The following is a 25,002-nucleotide window of genomic DNA, read 5'->3' on the forward strand; positions in this document are numbered from 1 at the left end:
GGGCAACCACCAAGCTATTGTACGGGTACATGTCGCTTTCTGAAGACTGGAACTTCTCAAAAGATGCTCATGGAGTCAAGAAAAGCGACTGCGGCTGCCACCAGGAAGAAGACTTGGGATGGGGCATTCTACAGCACTGGTCTTTACCACCTCTTAACAAAGCCAACAATTTTCGCGGTTTCGGCCTTTCAGCTGGAAGGAGTTCGTCCAAATTCGCGCCTCTACAGATCTGCGGAGCACATTGGGTGGTTCGTAGATGTCTGGCTCAGCGTCCACCCAAGCAGGTTGGTAAAAGAAAAACCAAAAAACCAATGCCTGTGTGACTTTAGCAATTGCCTGGCCTGGGATCGAATGTTGACAAGGGAGGTCCCCGGCTCGTTGTGGTGGATCTGGAGCCGCAAGTCCATTCAAGTGGATGATAACTCGGGAGTCTAATTAATCAACATTTTCTCTGCCTTGGAATCGCAGAGGTGATGCCAGCTGGATGGGGTAAGCTGGTCTTGGTGCCTCCGGAGTCTAATCCACGTCTTCTCTGCCTTGAGATCGCAAAGGTGATGCCAGCTGGATAGGATAAGCTGGTCTTGGTGACTGAACAGATGTTAGGTTCCGATGAGGTCGTGCTGAGCAGTTTTCTCGATGGCCTTCATTCCTGCGTGTCCTGGACGCCGAAGAACAGTGCGAAGGGCGCAAAAGGAACCCAACGAAAATCCGTCCTACGCAACGGCCGTGTAAACCCCGTCTTCCAGTAAACCCTGACCAGGGTCGAAAACTTTGGGGATATCTTCAAATTTGGTGCAGGTGACGCGGAAGGACTTGTGGTCTCTCCAACCATCCTGGGAACTTTGTCCAGGATCTCTCGGGGCAGCCACAGCATGAAAGCGACGCGAACTCAGAGATTTGTACCATTTTGTTCGTCTTTTTTCCACCACAGCGCAAACATGCCTACCGCGAAGGCGGTCCAGAGGCGAAGTTGACGCCATACTTGTCATTTTCAACGGCGGGCATGTGCATCTCCTTCCGGACCTGGCGGTCGTCGCAGGGCCGAGACGGCATCATCAGGGACCTGGCCGGGGGCAGGGAGAGCGGAAGCACTGATGGCAGGGCCACCAATGGGTCCAAACCGCGGGTTGGGGGTTCGACGATCTCCAGGTGCCAGGCTGAAGATATTGTTGGCGAGAGGAGAAAGGATCTCCTCTGCCTCGGCGGCGTTGAAAAGGGTAGGCATGCCGTCCGTTTGACTATCCAGACGGAAGTTCGAAGAATAGTCTCAAGACCAAGTTATGGAAGCCAGCCCGGCATCCGCCAAACTTTTGTCTTCCTTGTATTGATCGTAGACACCGACCAATTTTTAAACGCTGGGTCTTGAGCGTTTACCACTGTATGAAGACGCCACATATATTTTATATGTATGGGGAAAAAAGAAACCACCAGACACTGACCAAACACTTAGGACCCTCTGGTCCGATAGGTGGGCATTATGGAGAGAGGCACCGCGCACGAGAGAGGAGGGGTGGAGAGTCACATGCCGAGAACACCAAGCCATCCCAGCTTCTTCATATCGATTCTGGTGGCGAGAATGAAAGCCTCGGTGACCCTGACTTGTCCATGATGCGTGTGTTCCGTCAGGGGGATGAGCTCGTGCTCGCAGGGGGGGGGGGCAGCAGCTTGTATGGCGTTGGAAGGGCAACCAATGGCACTGAAGCGGTGTTCGGCGGTGGGACCATCTCCGGGCGCCAGAGCGAAGCTGTTGCTGAATAGAGCAGACGAGTTGTCCTCTGGGAGTCGAGGTGGACGTACGGTTCGAACCATCACGATCGAACAGACCATGCGCGCGCGCAGCTGGCGCATCTGGTTTGGCTGGACATAGCTTCGTGACATCTTGCCGTGGCGGTGGGCTCCTTGGCTGGTAGGGTGGCTGGACCTTTCTTGGACGTTGGAAGAAGAGAGGGTGTGATGGAGGCCACTGCGTTGGGACCTGGCCATCAGTCTCCCTCCAAGCCCTTTGGACGAACGCAGTTCACGATCAAACGTCCTCACCCATGCATCCATCCTGCGTCTGAAGCCCCCGTACTGACTGTATTCTCCCCGCACAGCGCTTAAAGAGGGAAGGATGCCCCAGGCTCCATCTCGATGAGGTGCAGTTATCGACCTGTTCGTCGCTGCCCGCGAGGCCGAGGAACTTGAACTCTTCGCAGTTGGAGGGGTTATCAGGCGTCCAGAGATTTTATTTCGATGCCCGGGGAGTAAAGAGTGGTACGTGACAAGTTGGAAAACAGCGTATCGGCTTCTCTAAGCCGAAATAAGGAGATATATGGCGGCGATATTTTCCGCGACTGGCGTGGGTGGGCTGACGCGGGACTTGTCGAGCTCTCAGATGGTCAGGCGGCTGAAGGGTTGATCCAGAAGAACACATGCTCCTGTGTGTGCTCGAGGGTGGTGTGCGTGGTGAAATAGATGTGCTGATCCCTTTCGCCATGCAACGTTTGTTGCCGACGCGGCCGCAAGGCCGAGTCCATCAATGTGGTCGGATCTGCTCAGGTGTGGCAAGGCAGGTCCAGCAAGATCACCACGAGTGATGGTGTGATCAGAGGACGCTGAAGGGGAAGAAGGAAGCGCAACGTCTCGCTGGGTGATGGTGCGATTGCTACCCGGGCCGTCACTGCTAGAAGGTGAGGCTGGTCGAGGAAGCTCTTGAGATGGCTCCTGGACGACAGATTCTGCAGTAGTGTTGTTGCGGAAGGTTGAATTCAGCTTCTCTAAGCCGGTACGATACACCTCTAACCTTTTCCCATTGCGCGGGAACCAGAGGGCAAGACTCATCAATCTGAGATGTGAGGGCGGCCGAGTACCTCAGAATCTTCTTCAGCAAGAGCACCTGCCGAGGAGTCGGTTTGGTGCGCTCTCTGCGGGCCTGGAGGTACTTCAGAGTTGCGTAGACCCTCTTGGTCGCGAGAGAAGTCGCAGGCAAGAGGTCCGCGATCTCATCTCCGGTGGTATCGGAGCACCTTAAATCTCGAGCTTTCTGTCATCCTTCCAAGAACAACAACGTCCATCCTCCTTCGGCCCCGACCTCCCGTCTTTCATGAGGCTTGCCTCGGCGCCCAGTTGCCTGACGTAAGAAGTTGATGTCACTAAACGAACCGGGAGTGAATTGTACAAGCCTTGGGAGGACCAGGAAGAGCTACCCCGTCGCTGCTGCTGCGTATCCGTGTCGCAAGTCTCAGCAGGAATGTTGCTATCTGCGATTCCCCCGGCATCAACCCAACCTGCGGGTGTCGAGGTCCGAGGCCACATGGATTGTGAGCTCGCCCATCCTTCCCCCAAAATTTGGGATGCGACAATTCGGTATGCATGAGTTGTTGACCACGCGCTTGATGTCGGCAGACATCCCCTGGGTATCGCCTCAGCCTCGCTGACGAGGTTATTTCTCGATGCGCCATTTCTCTTCCTCGGGCTCCAGGGGTCGTCTGGCACCGGGCCATTGGGCTGTGGCTCCTGAGGAGATAGGCGTGAACGCAGGGAGGAGTCTGTACAGCGTCCACTAAAGGAGCCCTCTGGCCTCCACGGCTGTTCTCGTCATCGAAGTGATCTGGCGAGGCCCTGGAGCATCTCCAGGGTCCGCTTGCGCGGACTCCCCGAGAACATCATGAACATCGGTTCGCTGTCTAGGCGGCGGATCGGACGGAATGCTGGAGGCTACTGCACCATTGCTGATGTGTCGATGTTGACGCGACAGGTGAAATTCATCAGAAAGGCACTCGAGCCTGATGCAAATGTCTGTCACGGGACGGGAACTGGAATTGTCTAAGTATTTGTCAGCTTGAGCGTATATACACATCGAGTAAGTCTTGATAGGCTTACAGTCATAGGTCTGGGAGCTCATGCCCGGATATCATTTGTACCATTTCGCGCTGCGGTCGACCTCTTTGCTCCGTGCGAGGACAGCATAGCTGCGGGAGGCAGCCACCTTTCCGACACAGTCATAGGCCGAAATCCTTGGGGGACCAGTGTCTTAAGGGACGCTGGTGCCTCCCCGGACAAGCCCCTAGACTATGTATCTGCAGGGGGTGGCTCTTCGAATAAAGAAGAGACTCTTCTCTTGTTTTAGTGGCTAAGAGGACGTATGGGCGGACGTCACTGTTGTGCGCGCTGCGATATGCTCGTGAGAGCGCTTTCCGGGGTGCTGGTCGAGCGGAGCACCGCTATCCAAGGCAGCGAATTGAATGTCTCGTTCCGCAGTTGGTGCTGTCGAAGCCAGGCTGGCACGCAACTCCTGGACGCGCTTTCGACCACAAACAACCTGCCACCAGGCCTTGTTGGTGCCACAAGCGATGGAACAAGGTCGTCTGCTGGGAAGAAGACCCTCGGGGAACCAAGAGACCGGAACCGATGCCGCGGCCCAGGCTCACATCGTAAGGTCTAGTGTGTCCGCGTGGGTCCTTGTTACTGAGGGGGTTGGTCCTGCTGAGGGAACCCAATGTGGACTTCTGCATTCACTTGGGGCCACCGACGACAATCAGGTCGAGGTCGGTGTGGCTCCCGAAGGAGGGAATTCCATGTCGTCTGCATGTTCGACGCGTACGGTTGAGGAGGAGGTACCAGGAGCATTTTCAGGATTATACCGAGAAATGAAGGAAACGATGTGCTGTTGTGGCGTCGCAAGTTCAAAAGACAGGACTGGTGGCTCGATCCCAGGTCCCACGGCGAGAGTGCGGGCTATTCCGCCTTCGACGAGGCGTCAATCACGGGCATACAGGGCGCCATTGAAAATATCCTTGTTTAATTTGGTGAGTAGCATTGTCGCGATTATTGCTGCAGTGAAATAAGCGATAGCTGCTGTGGTGATGTCGCAAAGCACAATGGCGGTAACAGGCCACCTGGCGCGGAGGCGCAGCTCTTGTTAGATGATCGAGAGACGAATGGGGTTCTCTCTGCGGCGGGGGAAGGTCACCAAGTCTGGAAGACACTATGAGCTTCTCCAAGCACGTTCTTGATGAGGGGGACAAACGCCTCAAGTGAACCATGACCGATAGTGATCCTGGCATCAGACTCCAGAATCCACTGCCGGGCACTCAAGTTGAGACCCCTGACATCTTCAGACAAAGTGGGGCCCTCCAGAGGCGTACGGGGCTGATCAACGTCCCAGAAACACACCCACATGGGACCTCGGGCAGGCCCTCAATGTAGATGGGCCACGATTCATTCCGGCAGTCCAGGCCGAGTTTCTTCATGTCCACCCGTGTGGCCAAGATGAAGGCTTCGGTAGTGCCCGGCGTCTCATGAACGGTAACCTCCACGGATCAACCTGGGCAGATGATGCGAGGGCGGGATGAGAGGCCGTTGTTTGGAACCATGGTGATTGTTTGTGCCACATGCGAGGGAACGAGATCTCTTGCTCTGCTGTACTAGTGGTGTCGCAAACGCCACACACGTCACCGCAAGCGCCGGCGAAGGGCATCGTGGGTCTCTGAGGGCCTGCTTGAAACGCCCGTGATCGGCAAAGCTGTGAACGAGGCCGCCATAGTACATTCCCTTTCGCGATTGGAGGTCATGCATACGGGCAACGGTTGCGTCCCGAGACTCGGATGGGACGGCAGGGCGCCACCATGGCGAGCCACGATACCAGACGTCGTCGCAATGACGGGGGCCGCGCGAGAACCGTGGGCATTGTTGGCGCTTCACCATCTGCTGGTGGAGCAGGCGGTGTCGCACAACAGATCCGATGCAATGGAAGACATCATTTTGAACATCCCGAGGTCTTCCACCGGTTCATCATCTCCTGGGCCCTCTCTGATGTCCTCTTGCATCTCGCGGTTGATGCGTCCCGGCACCCTTCCTCCCAGGACAAGTCCCACCTGCAGTGGCGTACCTCTGTACGCGGAAGCCTGCGGTTCTGGCTGGGAGGGGAACACCGATTCTGAAAGAGCGACGGGAACTCGGGGCCCACCCTAGGCTTGGTTGGGGTCTTCTTGTCTCGCTGACCGTGAGGCTGAGCCGGCGTCGCGCGCGTCAGTCCATAATATGTTTCATTTTTGTACAGATAGATTCCTTCCATTTTACAACCCAAAACCGCTTATTGTAGAACTTCAGGGCAATTTCCCTGAGGTCCTGTGGCATTGGGCCGCCACGAAAGGTCGGGTTCGAGGAAGACGGACCAGTCATAACTGCGTCCGAGCAGCCGGCAAATGTCTCAGCTCAGGGGCGTCGCTTATCCGCCCGAGCATGCTCATCGGACATGAGCAATTTGGGTTTGCGGGATGACGACGAGGACGACGAGGACGACGACGAATTTACCGACCACCGCGGCTCCGAAAACAAGTGGTGAAATTCTTGAATTCGCCTGGAGCAATTTCTTGACTGGACGGGGCTTCGGCGTGAAGACCAGTGCCCCCAGGATCCTCTCTTTGACGGCTGCGGCTTCCAAGGCCGCCGTCCAACCACTCCATCAGTCGGTCAAGACATGGGCTGTTGAGCACTGCGGCATTCTCTGCGGCAAGACCATTTGTCTTGGTCCTTGACAGCGCGTGTCAGGTGGCCAACATTGGAGAAAAGTGTCGAGGACCGGGCCTTACGCGAATTTTGGACGCATATGTTAGGTTTTCTTATCCTGGTCAATCTCGGTCTGCCGTACAAGCCTCTCGAAATTTGTTGGTACTTCGAGTACCTTCCTCACGTTGAGCTGTCAGCCTCGGCGCTGAGTGGTTGGCCGGGTCACTTGTGGGCGGTCTTGAAGACGGTCCGGGGGATTTCCCAGGACCAGAAGGTTGAAGCGAACGCGGACAGGCGCTCTGCCTCATCGGCAGCCTGGGTGGCCTCCGCAGGTCCATCGGCACTTCCGGAGAACGGGTCGTACTTTGCAACCGCCGCCTCCTCCTGCTCTCTCTTCTGCTTGTTCGCCTCATCCTGGGCCTTCTTCTTCGCGGCCTGGGCCCCTTGATCCCTTGGGTGTTGTGTTCGAAGCTCGAAGTATACCGCCTCCAGGAGTAGCATCAACTATGGCTGCCAATCTGAAGGGGGATGCGACCGGTCCAGGGGTCGACGATGATTTGGAGCGACTGCAGCGAGCGAGGGAGAACTTCCATTGGGGAAGGGGTCAGACGGCCATTTCCTTGGCCATGGGGGTATGCAAAGAGGGTTATGACTGCGGCGACGGATGTAAGGGCCGGAAGTCGAGTGAGGTTGAGAAACTCACCCGGACTCGCATTGATTCAGTACCCCGGCCCGGCCCAGTCTCCTGGTTGGAGCTCTGTGCGGCTCCACGACGTTCCACCATGATGCATGGTCCGAAGCCGCAAGATCGATGCCATCTTTTTGGAAGACAGCAGGTCGCAAGTACGCAATTCGAACCAGTGGATCGCATCGTCAGAAGCAGATGTTCTCGAGACTGGTACCTGGACACAGTCTCTCCGTCGGGGAATGGCGTCGAATAGCCATTCCAAAATTATCACCTGAAGGGGGACGTTGTAGCCCACAACCTTGGCGGCGCAGACTCAGGTCGGCCGGCTGCTACGACACTGGACGTGTCCGTCATTGGTGGCGCCGCTTAGGACCGGCAACATCGACAAGTGCGTGCTCATGGGAACCAAAACCGTAAGGAATCCATACGTGAGGGTCAGAGTAGTTTGGATGGACTGTTTATCTCCGCGTTCCGGATGGCATGACGGAGCGCCACGCCAGCACCGTTTGTCATCCTTTGTACGCTCCCGGCCCGCATGCCTCAAGGTCTTGGCCCTCATGGAGACAGACCAGACAGCATGTCAGGGAGGGCGATGAAGGGCGTCCTCTGCCTGACGGTGCTCCATACCTTGCACATTGCGAGAGAGCATCGGCGGTGGGATCCGCATGGTCATGGGGGAGTGGTAGGGGGTGCCACTCCGGTGTCCACGACGCGCATGACGGACGGAGCGGGTCCCTCTGGTCCCATTGATCCGCGCCGGCAGGTGGTCAGGATGGTAACGCGCGAGCTCGCCGGCTGGTTCGAGCGGGGGGCTTGGTCCGGGTCTCCAGCCCACACCCTGTTGCCGTCGTTGCCATGATGGTATGGGTGGTCCGCGCCATCCGGGGCTTCCACGATGAAGGAGGACCTGGAGAATAGCTGTTCCGGCTTGCCGTCGATGCTCAAAGAGGAGAGCAGTAGTGAGCGCGACCACCTCCGACGTGACATGCGTTCTCGCCGCCCTGGGCCCAACAATGAATTCGAGGTTGAATGTTGTGCACCTCCCCGTTATTGATCTTGATCACTCGGAAAAGGACTGCTTCGATCACGCTGTTCCATTCAGAGTGGACTCCTGCGAAACGTGAAAGGCGTGCGGCGGGTTTGATCCCCAATCGAAGTCATCGTGGGTCCTCAGGTCGTCCGGCGCGAGGTGGTGAAGGGTGGGTCGGGCCCCACATCCATGTTGATTTGGGGGTGACCCTCTGGTCACGAAACGGCAGATTGAAAAGTAATGATGCCGTAGGAGATAGTCTCTAGGGCTACTATAGACACAGGATATCATGTGCCAATATTGTTGTCTTTTTGCCTTGCATAACGTGGGCTGATCATCGCTTGGCAAATGCGTCAAGACTTCCCGTCGATAGACACCGCCAGGCGACCACCAAGCAGCTCTGCGTGGTCAAGTTCAGAGAGTCCTCCTCCGTTGATAACAAAGAGGATAAAGGAACAGAAATCGGAGACAACCAAGCAGCCCTCCGTGGTCAAGCTCAGACAGACCTCCTCCATTGGTTAGGAGGATGAAGGGGACATCTCCCGCGAGAACACTCTCAACTTTCTGCTTCCAAGGTCGGCCCCGTCTTCAGGAACCGCCTGAGGGCTGCCAGTCTGTCCCAACGTTGATCAAGGCGTTGGTTGGACCCCCTCGGAATCTGGAGCTGGAGAAGGCGAGGCTAATTTGACCGAATACGCTGGCCTGAGAAACGGACCTATGTCCGGATCTGATGCATATTGGGTCCATGCAAACGGGTCTGATCCTGGTCATTCATGGGGACGCCATCTTCCTTGTACACATATTTTATATATGAGACCATGCCCATACTGTGGTGTTCAGTTCATCTCTAGTGGAACTTGGCGGAGAGGCGAAGCCTTGCCGTCGACCTTTCGCTTCTCGAGGACGATGGCCTCATCATGTGACTCCTCACGGTCGGAAAGATCGCGCGCCCGCTTGCTTGGAGAGTTTACAGCGCCTCTTGGGGACGGGAGCCTCATCCTCGGAATCCTCGTAGTCGGGAAGATCCCGCGCCTGCTTGTTGGGCGAGTTCCCAGCGCTGGTATCGGCTCCGTCCTCACCGTCCGAGGAGAGCTGGTAACTCATGCAGGTCTCGTCTGCTCCTTCAGACGGGGGACCGAAGCCATCCGCATTTGGATCCGGGGACTCGAAATTATCGTAGAAGCTCTGCTATCCAACAGGGCTCTCGTCCCTCCCGTCCCGACCGGGGCGAGAGCCAGTCTGCTGAATCTGGCGCTGGGGCGCAGGCCGCCTGTGTGGATTCGACGCCCGGTACAACGGTCAACTCGACAGCGGACTTCTTCGGTGAAGTGGAGAGTGAAGCTGGCGGGCAATGAGCGCGGTTCATTCTGGAGGTCAAGCCCACGGCAAGAGGATTCTCCTGGTCGTTCTTGTCGTGGTCGGCAGCCCTCTTGCCCTTTGTCGTGGCCTTCGTGGCGGTGCCGTTCTTCTGGGCCACCTCGCTGAGGAGGTCTCCCTTCCTCTTGTTGGTCCTCATGTTGCCGTTCTTCTTTACCAGCTCCGAAGCGGGATTGGCGGCAACGCGGGCCTGGAGCTCCACAGACTCCATCACGCTCTTGCAGAGCAGCTTGTTGAAGCTTAGAGCTTCGACAATCGCGTCAACCTTCTCCCCGAAGGTTGCTGCCTGCACCAGGGGGTAAGGCTGTTGGCCGACGAGGACGCCCGACTGCATCGGGAGCTTGGCGACAACAAGAGGCGAGCTGTGAGGGTGTAGACGAGGCCCCTCTGGGCCCGAAGCACACCCAAAGATATGAACGCAGGACGCAAGCTTTTTGATCTCAACTGCGGGCGACATCTGGGGCGCACGACCACCCGACTGGCTCGGGGGCAGGGAGATGCCGGTGGGTCGTGTCTCGAAATTGTTGACCGTAGACACAGCACCGAGAAGAAGCAGGAGGGATTCAAAGGTCTCTCGGTCCGAACCAGACACCGCCAATTGCTTCGGAAAGGAACGCCGGGCCGGAAGCGAGATCGCATGGTCCCGATTTGATCCCCTGGTCGTTGTACTTGCGGCTCTCGACGACCGACCTCGAAGTCGGCGGCAGACGTGCTGTGCCTTCTTCTTGGCCGCCTCGAGCTTGTCGCTCTCGGCCTTGGCCATGGCAACGTACTTTGCCAGCCAATTGCTAGGGCCAGAAGTGCCAGGGAGGGGCATGGTGTGGCAAGATCCTCTGATCTTGGTGAAATCAGCCTTGTTCCAGGGCGAGAATGATATCGTGATGGACCCTCAACAAAGGCCCAGGATGAGATGTGGGACAGGTCGGAGCGGGTGAAGAGGGGCCCGCAATTGAGGAGTGCAATGACTTCTCTGATGGAAAGAAGCGTGGCATGGACCGGCACCACCACATGGCACAATCCGAATGCAATTTGTGCCGTTTCCGCGCATAAAACCTCTCCATCCACCCCCCTGCCGTGCCTTCTTGTGGCTCCCGTCTCCTCTGCGCCCGTCAAAGCTTCGATAAGGGCGTCGAGCACCTCATCATGGCAGACGCTGGTCAGGACATTGGTAGAGATCAATGTCTTCCTCCTGGTCCCGGGGGCAGAAGTGAGCTCTTGGGGCGGGCTGCCATTGTCGGAGGCGCCCGGAGAGCCTCCTCAGTTGTTGGGAGAGGTGGACCACGCCCTGCGGCGGCCCTGCTGCTCTGCTGCTTGTGCTCGGGGGTGGCCGGCCGCAGATTGGAAAGCACAATGTTCTGGACATCAGGCATACTTGATGGCGGCTGGCCACGGGCATGTCCCACCTTCTAGTGGACATTGTGGATGCCCATGTCCCCGATTCCGATGTTCTCGAACCAGTCGCTCGGGCGCGGCGTCTGTCAGCTTTGGGGTGACGGTGGCATGGGGTCTTTGGCCACGACCACCCACCAGAGATGGAGCGGATCTCGGGGTCCTTTCCACCCCTGTTGTCGGTGTGGTGACCGATGGTTGTTGGGCTCCTTTCCAACGCCCCTCTCAACTCTTCATCGGCATTCTTGTTGGCGGAAACGTGTGATCGGGCCGTTTGTCGGGACCCTTGACCCGAGGGTGGGTTTTTCCGTTTGCCTTCTCGTCGTTTGCGAGATGGCGATTGAACTGCTCTGAATCCTTGGGCGCCCCCAACCCCGACAAGATCGTGGGGCTTACACTCGTTCTTTGTGAGGCAGCGGGACATCTGGGGCATTCGCCGAACCCCGGCGAGAGGCACTGGTTTGGTAGCTTCGGGTTTCCCAGAGACCCGAAATAAATGTCTCTGCGCAGAATTTCACGTAGGTTGTGGCCTCCGCTGGGAGCTTGAAGGTCACCACCGCAATGCGGTTGTCTTCGAACGTGCTCACATAGGCAGAGTCAATACCGCCCCGGATCCGAGGAAGAACGTCGGCAATCGTGATGTCGTCCAGGAGAGGTGAGATGATGATGGTACGGTTGCATGTCTCGGCGCAGAAGTCAACGTATGTGATAGCGTCTGCTGGGAGCTTGAACATGACAACCGCAATGCGGTCCTCTCCAAGAGTGCTGACATAGGATAGGCAGAGTCGATTCCGCCAAGGATGCGGGGCAGCACGTCCGCGATCGTGATGTCCTCTGGGAGAGGCGAGATGACGACGGTACGGTTGTACCGGTCCTTTTCGTCCGTCAACCGTTCTCCCGTAGCAAGAGTTGATTGCTCGCAAATCTGAGACAGGGCATTGCCGGTGGTGACTGTTTTCGAAACCTAGCTCATGTCAGTTCCCATCAAGTTTTTTCAATTGGTACTGGGTTGCTCACAGTTTCACCAGTCGAGAAATCGGTTGAGAGATCAGGTAAACAGTACTCTGCTCGACTTTTTCTTCTTTCTTGTTCGCGCCCGCAAGTGGCAGGCAGGGCTGTGCTGCAGGAGGTGGTCCTCAGCGGGACCCAAGTCATCCCCTTGGGTGAGTGTCAGAATTCATCGCCGTTTGCTTCCAATTGCTAGGAATTCTTACCAAAGATGTTGTTTGGAATTCTTGGGGCTGTCAGTCGAGCAGCCAGCTCTTGGTTGGCCGTTTGCCGGAGTTGTTGAGGCCGATCGTGGGAAGGGCCGTCAAGGGTGAACGGTCAAGTCCCGTCAACTGGTTATGAGACTTGATCTTGATGAGACCAGGTCAAGGGGATCTTGAGGTTGGTGCTGATGAAGGATGAAGTTTAGAAAGGAAGGGAAGTTGGAGGCCAAGTTGTTGGATGATGGGAAGAGAAAAAGGAAAGGAAGTCAGAACTTGGGAAGGGGGCCTGGGTTTAAGTAATATTTTGGGAGTGGTCTGTGCTTCCTCGGTGCAGACGCTGCCAGTCAATGAATGGTTCAAAATCCGCGATCCGATCATCTCACGATGCCTGGGAGTGGTGTTTTGGGCCTATCCGGTGTGGCTTTGGTGGTGGTGGATCGCGATATGCACTGTGCCGAATGGACTTCACGAACCAAACAATGGCACCGCGGGTACTACGATTGGTTGAGGTAAATCCAATTCATGAGAATGGACTGCAAGCAACTCAACAACCACTTTAGAGTCGCGATCTGAAGCAGCAGATGGCCAACAACGGGTCGTTGGTACATGGACAAGGCAGACAGCTTGCTTTGTGGCTGCCCAGGAGCTCCGCCATGGTTCGGATCGACATAGGCCAATTGGTGCTCCAGGAGTGAGTCGCCTGACCAGTCACTGAGACTCTAGGCAGAAGCCTGTCCCGGCAGCCGGAAGCTTCCATTCTTCTGCAGCACAGACAGGCTTTATGTGAGAAGTGTTGAACAGCATCTTGAGCTACAATGGACGGCTGTGGGAGATGTCTACAGGTATGGACAGGCTCAATCACGACACCGATTGATACTCCTGGAAGGGGAACTCCAGATTTGGAAAGTCAGGCCATTTGAAATGTCCCTGTGTAGTTTGAAAATGAAATGAAAGTGTTTGAAGCATGTAGGGGGTCTCCCAAGCACGAGGAGGATGTCTTCACGTGCATTTCCAAGCTGGGATTGGTTGAGGTCTGTGGGTTGACGTCAAAGGTAGCTAATCACGTGCCATGTTTAGATCATGCAACTGTGGGTGGACTTGTATCTCCTAGGCACCTGGGCAGGGAGTGATGGGTGTCCACATTCCTTTGTGCTTCTTTTCTTCTTTTCTTCTTTTCCTTTTTCGCTTTGAGGTGGGACAAACAACTGGTCGGCTTTGGTTGACAAAGGCCGTGTCGGCCGGTGTTTGGGCTTTTAGCGACCGTTTGCTCATTTACTTTCTACGATACTTGAGCTCCGTTCTCGTTGACAGCCTTGATAATCAAATCAGGAGACTTAGCGTCGGTTCCTAACTCTTCGGTGATGGCTTTGAGCTTGTCGGTGAGGATTGTGAGCGTGGTATCGTGGTCTTTGAGCGCGCCAGTGTGGTTGTTGAGCGCGGTAGTCACATCGTGGACTGCGGATTTGAGATCATCCAAGCGGTCGACAGCTTTGCCCTTGTCGACCTTGCCGAACCTCGGTCGCCACATCGGAATCGCATATTTCGACTTCTTCTCGCCCTGGCCACGCACACACACTCTCTCCGCCACCAACAATCACCCACAGAGAGCAACAAACAACCAAATGCCTCCAACCCGCCTCTTCCCAGCAGCCTCAAGCCCGCGCGCACACCAGGAAGCACCAGCAGCAGCCGCCCTCACAAGACCACCACCACCAGCAGCAGCAGCAGCAGCAGCAGCAGCGCCCCTCCTGCGCCGCCCATCACTAAGTACTTAACTAATTCCTCTCGATGAGTACTTGCAGATTGATTTGGCTTGCCACGTGAGTAGTGATGGACGTTCCCAAGAAAATGTCCGATGGGAACGAGAATTTGTCTTGTCGGAACGGTAGGTTGGCCGTGGACGACCTGGGACTCCCAGGGTCTGTAGTCCTCCGCAAAGGAAGATTCGCGTTCGAAGCCACCCTACTGGGGGACGGTGGCAGTAGGGGCGGCGGCGGGGTGTGGACCTAGCTGGCGGTCGTGTTGAGGGTGTGCGGTTGAGAGCCCGGGCTCGACAGGGTCTGGGCCAGGCCCAAATCCAGGCGGTTGAAGAGGGCGGGGAGACGACGATCGGGCGTAGGTGCTGGGGTGGCGCAAGGGCCGTAGGACGGAATCCTCGTATTGAGATAATAACCAGCATCAAATACGAGAGCATACCAGAAGAGATCTAATTTTGGAGTTATGGGACATGTCATATGCCAGGAGGGCTTGTGGTCAACTGGTGAGAGGCCGAATTCCAAGTAGCGTGACAGGCCGATTTTGGGCGAGTCCAACATCAGTCTTCAGCTGATACGGGAGTTTTGCTCTTCAAACCTTGCATTGTCGCTTTATAAAATAGAATTCAAGGGCCAGTCCGGGAAAATGTATTTATCAAGTATTGCATCTGTAGAGGGACTCTTATCGCATGGTCCAAAACATCCGTTCTCTCATTCAAATACGATCAACCAATCGAGATAATGTCAACATCTTTATGCAATCATGGCATTTCTCAACTCGTTTATCACAACCGCGGGCCCCCCAATCAGTGAAGCATATACCCTGTGTTCGCAAGGGTACATGAGAGAGAACAAGCTCAGACTTCATCATGCCTGCCATGATACTTTAAGGGAGTACATAGCCTTAAGCTCATACCATATGGACAAGGGCAAGAGGCATTTCTCCCTTGCTCGGTTTGCAATGATTCAACGGGGCATCGAAGTCTACTGAAAAGCAACTGTTCAGTGAGAATATCACAAGTGGGCCACACAGTGCCTCGAGCCTACTGCAATGGGGATTCTGATTCACCTCACTGGAAGATGGCGGTCTTGCTCCTTGATCTACAAGAGTACATAGTATTTCTATCCCACATGATTGGCAAATTCCACCTGGAACTTTTTCAAATAGCCTTCAGCTCATCTTCCATCAGCTTGAGTGCTTCATCCCGGTGCTTCTTATTGTCAAAGTTGATGATAAAGTCCCACCTTGGGAGGAGGCTTTCCTTAAGCCATTCCAAATCTAAGCCTTTCGCCCCTTGTCCATTGAGTATCTGCCCGGTGCCCCGGCTGGACTCAACAATACGCTGCGTTCGTGGGCGTCTAACCTGGTCATATACCTTCAGAGCTACTTGAGCCTCCGCTGTCGTTGTTGCACGACCTAGAAGGGTCGAAAGGATGAGGCTGTCTTCGATCGACATGCCGGCCCCAGAGCCCTGCCCGGTAATGCGGATGAGCTCTCTACCTTACGTGATACAAAGAATTCAGGGAACCTACCTGCCATGGTGTCGTGGTATGAGCAGCATCACCGATGACGCAGATTGGACCAGCCACGTAGGTAGAAGCTGGGGGATGCTCCCAGAGGTAGATAGCTGATTGTTCGGAATCACACAGAAGCTAGATGGGATTCAGTTAGCTATTGTTGTGTCCAGCCTGAAATGGAAAGAAATGCCGACCCCAACCTACCTCCCGTATGGCTCCGTTGAGACCCGGAACGCCAGCGTCAAAGAACTTGCTCAGCTTCTCGGCGTTGACTTTGCATTGCCATTGCTCCGATCCCTCGGCACCCTGATCGATCGAGCCTACGACAAACTGCACAAGCTTGCCACTCTCCAACACATTGTGCATGATAATATGCCCATCTCCAAGCCACATATACTCCCGAGCGTCCTCAACATTGACAAGGTCTTTTCCAAGACTTGCTTGAGCTTTGTCGTAAGGCTGCAAAGTCATGATGACCCAGGCTCCCGTGTTCCTTGCGTGAATGGCTGCGTCGTCATCCCCGAGAACGATGTTTCGAACGACACTGTGCACGCCATCCGCTCCAACTAGGATGTCGCATTCGTGAGTCGACCCGTCGACGAAATAGAGAGTCAAAGGTGTATCTTCCCCAGAGGTTCTGCTCACGGTAGCAAGCTTCTTTGAGACATGTAGACGTTCCTTTGGGATGTCTGCAAGTAGCTCCCGCAAGAACGCCGCCCGATGAACAATGCTAGTCAGCTGCCGCTTCTCGGCGTTGGAATCCGCCTCATCGATCAGCGCACCCTTGTCCGGGCCTTCACCCAGCTTGAAGCGCACACCTAGCTGGGGAACGGCGCCTGCGCGTTTGAGGCTCTCCGTCGCCGACGGGCCGATAAGGTCAAGAGCCGCCAGGGCGTTGCGGGCAATGCCCACGGCCGCGCCGACTTCTTTGAACTCGGCTGCTGACTCGAAGACATGAACATCTAGGTGGGCATATTGGATCAAGGCGTGAACAAGAGAGGCGCCGGCCAGGCCACCCCCGGATATTGCGACACGAATCTGGCGATCCATGACAACCCCAGGAGAGATGAAAGTCGTATAGACAGAAGCCACAAAGCAAAACGAGGGGAAAATATGGGAGACGTTGGAAAAATGATCAACGCCCTTCTGACGAGGTAGAGTGGATTCCTTGGGATATGATCGACAATTGCATGTATTGTTTTGGGTGCCAACATGCTGCATGCATATCAGGCAAGGCCCAACAGTTGCAGCCTGGGGGTATCTTCTTCATCCAGAACAGAACATGGGTACTCTGAGGCCCCTGTCACCAACAAACGATGCTAGTACCAACCGACATAACACCTCGCCAATGAAACAATTGGCAGAGCTTTTCTGCCTTTTGATTCGCGGCTGATATCAGGTGGCGAACCTGATTGACTACTGTGTAATGACATATTCCCCAAACCGCTGCTGACGTGTCAGACGCAGTAATACAATACCGGATATCAACATCCAAGGTCCAATGTCCGGATAACTGCAGTTATCAGCCTGAATACTACACGTCGGAATAGCAGCCAGCCGCTCCAAGAATCCCAGAGAATCTGCTCCTTATGTACGAGCGTAGCATAGTGACACAATGGCAACACTCTTGGACATTGGAGTCAAAGAGAGGGGACATCGGGAGGGTTCCGTCACATACCACTTGCAGCCCAAGCATGACTGACAGCCACCCTGTTGCAAACAGTTTGCAGAATTTCCCATGTGCTTTTTTTCTTGTTGCCTGGCGTTCATGAAGCCGGCAGTATGACTTCGACTGGTCCCTGGCAACGAAGGGGAGGCAGCCACCAGTTGTGTTCCGACAACGCCTGGTATGGTGGGCGGTGCCAGCATACCTAGAATTCAGTACTGGTTCGCGTCTTTAACATGGATTCCGTGCCAATAAACAAGGCGAAAAAGCGATGATGTACTCCTAGGCACTGCGTTGGGTCTCTGCATAAAGAACAAATAGGAAGCGTCTACCTAGGTATATGGCAAGGGCTTTCACAAAGTCGGGGAAAGACTTGCCATGATGTGCTGGATCAGCTAGGATAAAGGCAAGGTCTGCTGCCTACCACCACGCGTATTTAAATAGATCTATGCTACCTAGACTAACCAAAAACGATCATCTTCGCGTCGGAAGAGGGCCGCGAAAGCTCCGCCAGCAACTACGGCGCTTCCACCTATTATCCGACCCACACCCACCCGTTCAAAACACCGGGGGTGCTCATCGTCAATGCGAACCTCCAACTCGATCACGAACAGCACTGCATTTATATCTTCCTTTACGATGGATCCATTCTTCCAAACTGGGATCCCATTCGCGCGACTCAACGGAATCCCGTAAATAGGCCTCCGTCTCCTGTCAGCGACGCAAGGGCCTGAATCAGTATTTTCCACCCGCAGGCTGGGATCATCAAAAGACGCCCATCCAATGGCTGCATCATTATCGTAGCCGGGCTTTGTTACTCGGTGCCATTTCTCATCCACATAAAGGTTGGCGTTGGACGGCCGCTTTGATGTAGCCAGGTCGTCTGTGTCGGCACCGATCAGATAATTTGCGGTGAGCTGTGCAGCACGGTGAGGGGTGTCGTCCCCCCCAGGCCAGATATTCTCGAGAACGAAGCCGTTGAACAGCTGGCCCTTGATACCGAGTGCTATGAAGCGATTGATAATGCCGAAATCATTCCATGTCGCGGAAGGTTCACTCGTCCACAGCGCACTGATGGGTACCGGATTCTCAAGTCGAAGTTGGCCAGTGGTCTCGTCGACAGCGTCGCTGACACGGAGCACCCATCGCATCTCGAAGCATTCCTGCGCGTTCCGAGGCCATTGGGTGTGCCATCTCACCGCCGCTGGCTCAATCCTGCCGGTACCAGTCCCCTTCCCGTCCGCCTCCATCCGGCCAAGCGATGCCCATGTCCAGGATGGGAATCCAAGTACTCGTCCAAAAACTCGGTTGCTCTGGTCTACAGGCTCCCAACATAGGCCTCGTGCCAAGTTGTCCCACCACAGTCCGCAGTAGTATTCCATGGGTCCAGTTGAGTCCAATGCCGATCTAAACGCAGACCCAAACGCGGATGCGACACCCGCCAGGGCGATAAGGCGGTCGCTTGCCACATTGGTCAGGTTCATGCCAGAGTACGACTCCACCACACGAATCCTGTAAGAACAATTGTCAGCAATCAAAGCTTTTACAGCTTCCCCATCCAACAACGAATGCAAGCATGGCCATCTGATATATAAAGTACTAGTACATAACCACGGTCCGTTGCAGAACTCAGCCTCGAATGCTGCAACACAATTGAAAACAGTTTTCAGGAAGAGACATCATCGACACGTAAAATGGAGAACTGATCTCTCTCCCAAACTGATTGGATCAAATCGGACCAGCTTACCAGCTTTTGCGGATGTCGGAGAGTATGGCGAGGCTGAGGTCGAGCGCACTCTTATAGGACATGTCGGCAGCCCAGTGCCAATCCTTCTCTACTGCAACGGTGGAGAGGGCGGACCGCGGGGGATCTTCAGAGCAGACAAGGAACACGCCGCCGGTCTCAGAGAAGGCGACAATCCTGGAGCTGAGCAGCCACTCCTGAACCACCCAGCCGCGTGAGAGGAGCTCACTTTCGGTAATGGCTTTCCTGTAGATGTCGCGAAGGTGCGAACCATCCATGGGCTGTATCGAAAGGCCAGCGGCGTGTTGTCCAGCATCATCGGTGTACGGAAGATGTATTGTGGAGGGCAACACTTCCGGGACAGCAGGAAAATATAAGCCCTCCGATGAGTGCGCTGCAATCGTGAGCCATGCGTCTTGGTAGTACCTGGCCATATTGGTAGCCTCCCGTTTCCAGTCGTCATCATCGTCCTGTATTATGCACAAGGAGTCGATCCAGATATATTGGATGCCCAGCCGCGAGGCTAGCTGCGCCTGCAGAGCTTAGATTCAGCTAGAAATTCATGTGGGGTTTCCTTTCCAGGAATTTAAGAAAATATCCGAAAGCTGCTTACCGCCTCCTGGAACACCTTCGTGACTTCGTGAGGGTACATGGTTGGGAAATTGTTCTTATCCGTGCGTAAGCGATCGCGATAATTACTTCGGAGGGTCTTCACCCTTTCCGTGTCCTGCACCCAGCGGTGGCTCAGGATGACATATCTCCCCATCTCGCCCTCTGTATCGCGCAAACAGAACCAGCATTGACCGTCGTCTATGGTCTCGGTGATCTGAAGGCACCGGCTTGGGAGCAATACCCAATCCAGTTGGCCCTGCTCCAGCTCCAAGTGGGTGCTTAACTCATTATCATTCACGTCCTCTAGGTCAGTGCGGACGTACTCTCCGCGCATCATATGGTCGTAACGGACGTTGCGTTTGCGGCGCCTATAGAGGGGCCTCCAGCATTCGTGTGTATCGTGACAGTGTTGGCGCCAGTCTTGGATGATGGCCGCGAGATCATCGAGTGACTGTGACGTGCTTTGAAAGAGCTCGCCCCTAAATGGAAACAGAGGAGGCAATTCAGAGCCGGACATCGAAGGAGACTCTTGTATGCCAGGGCCAGGCGTGAAATTGAACGGGACTGCCCGTTCGGGGTTGCCACGCTTCGACCCCGTCACACCGATCCACACGCATGTGATGTTATTGCTACGGCACTCCTCCTCCGTGACAGAGAAGGTGATCCAGCCATCGCGCTCCCGACTCTTCCTCTCAGCCCTGGGGGCGAGGAAGCGTGCGGCAGTCTGGGACTTTGCCGTCATTTTCTGCACTTTGGAGAGCGCTTTGTCAAAGAATTTGTCATTGTGGCCTTGCTCGTTCCGGCCGACCAGCCTCAGGATTTTGACCAGCATGCAGCAAAATGTACACCCGGTTTCTGCAGCAGAGTCGATAACATCGGCAACTAGCCATGGACGCCATGGGCTTCTCTCCGTGGAGGTGACGACAAGCCGACTGTCGAACTTGGCACACCGTTGGCAAAGGTGAGAACCATACTGTGGGTCTTCCATAGTCGCGAGAGTCCTGGCAACGCCAGCCAAGACCAGAATCACAAAGCATTCAGCGAAAGGAAAGACGCGAGCTCAAGCTGATATGTTTGGACCCTTCAACAGGTGTGGACGTGCAATCAAGACGTAGACAGTAGCATCACGCGGAAAATTTCAGAAGTCCATCAACATTAGTCCACGCGTGGATACATGTACCCCGCCCACTTGTACCCTATAGGTCAGCCGAGTGAATCCTATCCATGGATCCTACTATGTGACGCTTAAGTCAGCGTACCATCCATCCACAATCCCACTAGCACCAACAGACATGAGTTATCTACATCCTTGTACTCCGTAATTAGAACAGCTCAAGCACATACCTATTCCACAATGGTGTAGATCCCGGCAGGCACCCAAGTTGGTCTTTTTTTTGGGCACTGGTTTACAGGCACAGTTTAGCAACCAGACAAGACCAAGCGACAACACGCCAACTACGTCACGCGAAAATTTACAATTTGAAAGATGTAGCAGCTTATAAAAATCATTAATACTTATCAAAGACTTTATTAAGATTGAGGCTCAAAGATTAAATAGGTATTTACAATCTTCTATTCCTACTAAACGTGCGGGCATACATGCAATTAGAGTGTGATACTGATATGAGCCACTCGCTCTGTCCGCCAAGCCAAAGGACCATAAAAACTAATCTACCTGCCCATTAGCTATCTCTAGCAGTTCATAAGCATCATGCCGTGACTATAAGCATACATATGACGAGCTCCATATAAATGCGCTCTCTTTATATACCTAGGTAGGGTGGAAAACTAGTACCAGCAGTTGGCTTTCTCCACGTATGTGTAGAGAGTAATAGAGTGAGGAGTTGTGTGTTGGTAATATTTGGGTTACCGCAGAAGGGCTCGGAAGCACAAATACCTAGTGATGTGGGTGCCTACGGATGACTAAGTTTGTAGCCATTCAGTACACTCCTTGCTGCTGGACGACGTGATACAAGACTTACTAAGTAGCCCGAGGCGGCTCATCGGCGTCGGGCCTCGCATAAGCCTACCCGAGCGAAGGAGTCGCGCTTGTGGGGCCCAAGCTCCGACTTCTTCGCGCCAGCCGAGCGACTCTTCCAACCACCCAGAGCCTACTCACATCGTCGCCAACCCTGTCTCTGCCGGGCACACACCTGAATCACACGGTATACGCGTGTTGTATACCTAGTATCGGAACAGAAGAGACACCCATGGTTCCGATATCCGACGTCCGCTCCAAGACCAGTTGACCCTCGCTATGGCGGACACCTCTCAGACGTCCCCTGCTGCTGCACTTGCAGCACCGTTCCGTCACATCCGCAGCTGCGAGCTCTGCCGCCATCGCAAGGTGAAATGTGACCGTCAGACCCCTTGCTCGCACTGTGCTCGGGCAGGCCAGACATGCTCATATCCAGCCGGGCCGGGAAGGGCCCCAAAGAGGTCACGCCGGGCCGAGAATGCGCAGCTAATGGACAAGCTGAGCCGGCTCGAGCAAATCATCAAGCGACTGGCGTCTGAGGGGGGCGAAAATGCCGATAATGACGCCGCAGTGGATGGTCATCATGAGGACAAGGATGGGGACCCCTCACAACGGTCTGCTAACCCAGAGGGGGACGCCAAACAATCATCGTCCACACCGTCTAGCAGGTTGTCTGAAGTTCAAGCACAGGGTAGCTCATCGCTTGATGTCCAGTTTGGCAGGCTGGTTGTCAATGACTCGATGAGCTACTATGTTGGCAACGTTCTTTGGGCAAATCTGGCAAACGAGGTATGGCCGAGAGGAAGTCCTAACATGGCCACCAGACTGATGCGTGACGCAGATCGATGGCATCCGCGACATGGTGCAGGAAGCCGAAGACGATGATAGTGGTGATGATGTTGCCGACCTAGACGCCATACCCCCAGAGTCAGCTCGTGGGCTATCAGGCTCCAACGCAACCCTTTTCGGCTTTCGTGCACTTGCATATTCCTTGCGCCCATTTCACCCAACGCTTCCACAGGCTGTCAACTTGTTCGCTGTATTTACGGAGAATGTTTCGCCAGTCCTCCGTCTGTTCCACATGCCGACACTGTCCAGCTCATATTGGGAGTGGATCGCTTCTCTCGACTTATTAGATAAGAACACGGAAGCTCTCCTGTTTGCGATATACTACTCAAGCTGTATCAGTCTCTCGGATGACCAGTGCCTCTCAATCATGGGCCTAACACGAGAGGAAGCAACTGAAAAATACCGCTTCGGTGTGGAGCAAGCCCTCGCACGCGCCGACCTCCTCAACACGCACAGTATGGTCCTCCTCCAAGCAGCCGTCCTCTTTCTCTCAGCCCTCCGGAACCAAGATGACTCGCGTACCACCTGGTCACTTACAGCCCTGGTCTTCTACGTGGCCCAGAGCATGGGGCTCCACCGCGACGGCACCGTCTTCAGGCTGAAGCCATTCGAAACCGAGCTGCGCCGCCGCCTGTGGTGGTACATCTGCGTGCTGGACGGGCACTCGTCCAAGTACCAGGAGCACGAGGCGAACCTTCACCAGTTCTTCTCGGACACAAAGCTACCACTAAACATCAATGATAGCGACCTTCATCCCGATATGACGGAGCCCCCTGAAGAGGTAGATGGCTGGACCGACATGACATTCTGCATGGTCAGATGCGAGGCCATCAACACAGCTTCTAGCACCAGACTGATTGGCCCCGGCTTACAGAGGGGCCCGTGGAGGGGTGAAGCGGGCAACAACTCTGCTGAGATCACGGTCGATGAGCGAAAGGCGATAGTTGACAGCTTCGTTGAGAGAGTCACTCGGAAGTATCTGCGTCACTGTAACTCCTCGGAGCCTGCCCCACTGATGTCGGCCATGGTCATCAAGCTCATATTCGCGCGATTCTGGCTCCTCGTGTACCGCCCGCAGCCGGGACCCAACAGTAACGACCCAAATACCCGGAGCAGTCCAACACCAGGGACCACTCAGGGGGGTGGCGGCAGCAGCAATGTCACCACCCCGTCCAGCCCAGACCAGCCCAAAATTAATGCATCGATCGATCCAGGGATCAGAGACAAGCTCTTCACATCCTCCATAGAGGTCGTAGAGCTGTCCACCAGCATCCTCACGCATCCGCAGCTCGTCAAGTGGACCTGGTACTCCAAGACCTATGTCCAGTGGCACGCCATCGGCTACGTCCTGGCTGAGATCTGCTGCCGCCCTGCGTCGACCGAGTGTGACCGCGCATGGAACGCCGTCATGGGCGTGTATGAGTCTGGGATACTGACTTTCAATGAGCCGAAGGGTACAGTGTGGAAGCCTATCCGGAGACTCATGGCGAAGGCGAGATATGTTCGAGAGGTTCAGGGGCGGCAGAGTCACTCGGGTAGAGGTGTCGCGGCGAATGAATCACCACATGGTGACAGCGGGGGACTTCCGCAACAAGGACCGCTTGATCATACTGCCTTCTCCTCGTCGACATTTGGCTCAGGTCTGGATCCTTCCGACGTACAAGCCGGCAGTAGCTCATCTTTTTCAGGGTCTGCAGACTACCTGATAAACATGCTTAACGTCCCAGGCGACATGAGCACGGATGACTTCACAAATTTGGGGTTTATTGATGGTACAAGTGGCTTCTCTCTCGACATGATGGGCGCTGGTTCCGCTATGGATGGTTGGGATGGTCGCATGTGGTGACCTTCAGCATATAGAAACCGATACATGGCCACATTCATCAACAGCCTGAGCTTTCTCCATCTCGCGTCCCCAGCCGTCGTGGTAAACAATCTGCTGCCGATTCTCATCATCCATAACACCCAGTTCAGTCCAATTCTCCAGGTGACGACAGTTTTCATGATGATTACCCCCCAAGGCAATACTTCTAATACCATCTCGTCTCCGTGGTCACATATTCGCCAGTGGTGCAGCAAGTTGTCCCTTGGCTCGGGAGATCCGCCCAAATTCGCGAGTATTGGGCGTAGATTCTGATATTCTTGCACACACTTTACGCGCCCCCGTCTTTCTCCTGGAATGCGTTGCGGTCCACGTGCCGTGCTCAAGTGTTTATCAACAGAGGAATATCAAGCTTTGCGAACAAACGACTTCCCTGCTTAGGTAGATTCAAAGGCATGATAATATCGTGCATTATCCTGAATGTAACGAGGGCATAGACGCTTCGGACTTGTTAGACATGATGGTCATACTAGGCCCCACTAATAGTCTCCCATCACATAGTCCTGGTAAACTAGAGGCACCTGTGCGTCGCAAGGCTGAGGCCACAAGCATCTATCGTATTATAACTACTGTTATCGACATCATATTCTTTCCAAGCGCTAGGTCTAGAGTGCTTACCACCATATGAAGGCGCCATGTATGTCCTCGGACGTATACGGAATAGAAGCGAAACCACATACTAGAGGCACTAGAGCGCCTCGGTCACAGCTAGGCGATAGATGAGCCACGCCGGCGAGCCACGCCGGCGAGCTGCCAGCCCACATGACAGGTGTAGCCATGGAAACTACGAGAACGCTTCAAAATTTCTACCATAT

General features: G+C 54.8%; 5 protein-coding genes across 5 annotated transcripts; 1 reads left to right on the forward strand and 4 right to left on the reverse strand.

Moving 5' to 3' along the window:
• Positions 1–6,711: 6,711 nt before the first annotated feature.
• On the reverse strand, positions 6,712–7,273 carry KVR01_011812 (uncharacterized protein; the record flags this gene model as incomplete). The annotated part of the gene is made up of 2 exons (XM_044781549.1): positions 6,712–6,993; positions 7,193–7,273. 2 exons carry the CDS (start codon positions 7,271–7,273, stop codon positions 6,712–6,714), a joined length of 363 nt encoding a protein of 120 aa, XP_044638893.1.
• Positions 7,274–9,378: 2,105 nt separating this feature from the next.
• On the reverse strand, positions 9,379–10,401 carry KVR01_012033 (uncharacterized protein; the record flags this gene model as incomplete). The annotated part of the gene is made up of 1 exon (XM_044787366.1): positions 9,379–10,401. One exon carries the CDS (start codon positions 10,399–10,401, stop codon positions 9,379–9,381), a length of 1,023 nt encoding a protein of 340 aa, XP_044639114.1.
• Positions 10,402–15,098: 4,697 nt separating this feature from the next.
• Positions 15,099–16,506, reverse strand: KVR01_011833 (uncharacterized protein; the record flags this gene model as incomplete). The annotated part of the gene is made up of 3 exons (XM_044789177.1): positions 15,099–15,410; positions 15,472–15,591; positions 15,661–16,506. The coding sequence occupies 3 exons, from the start codon at positions 16,504–16,506 to the stop codon at positions 15,099–15,101; spliced, it is 1,278 nt and encodes a 425-aa protein (XP_044638914.1).
• Positions 16,507–17,577: 1,071 nt separating this feature from the next.
• On the reverse strand, positions 17,578–21,880 carry KVR01_011827 (uncharacterized protein; the record flags this gene model as incomplete). Its single annotated transcript, XM_044785644.1, has 6 exons — positions 17,578–18,039; positions 18,094–18,634; positions 18,870–19,399; positions 19,480–19,676; positions 21,461–21,493; positions 21,838–21,880. The coding sequence occupies 6 exons, from the start codon at positions 21,878–21,880 to the stop codon at positions 17,578–17,580; spliced, it is 1,806 nt and encodes a 601-aa protein (XP_044638908.1).
• KVR01_011813 (uncharacterized protein) lies at positions 21,544–24,549 on the forward strand. The gene is made up of 2 exons (XM_044785128.1): positions 21,544–22,245; positions 22,298–24,549. The coding sequence occupies exons 1-2, from the start codon at positions 21,736–21,738 to the stop codon at positions 24,149–24,151; spliced, it is 2,364 nt and encodes a 787-aa protein (XP_044638894.1). The 5' UTR covers positions 21,544–21,735; the 3' UTR covers positions 24,152–24,549.
• Positions 24,550–25,002: the final 453 nt, after the last annotated feature.

The sequence above is a fragment of the Diaporthe batatas genome (assembly GCF_019321695.1).
Source record: "Diaporthe batatas strain CRI 302-4 chromosome Unknown Contig00017, whole genome shotgun sequence".
Taxonomy (NCBI): domain Eukaryota; kingdom Fungi; phylum Ascomycota; class Sordariomycetes; order Diaporthales; family Diaporthaceae; genus Diaporthe; species Diaporthe batatas.

Excerpts from the sequence above, each read along its gene's own strand:
- KVR01_011813 (XM_044785128.1), top strand. The coding sequence starts at position 21,736 with ATGGCGGACACCTCTCAGACGTCCCCTGCTGCTGCACTTGCAGCACCG. Across the intron at positions 22,246-22,297 it reads GGGCAAATCTGGCAAACGAG|ATCGATGGCATCCGCGACAT; the intron begins GTATGGCCGAGA and ends TGCGTGACGCAG.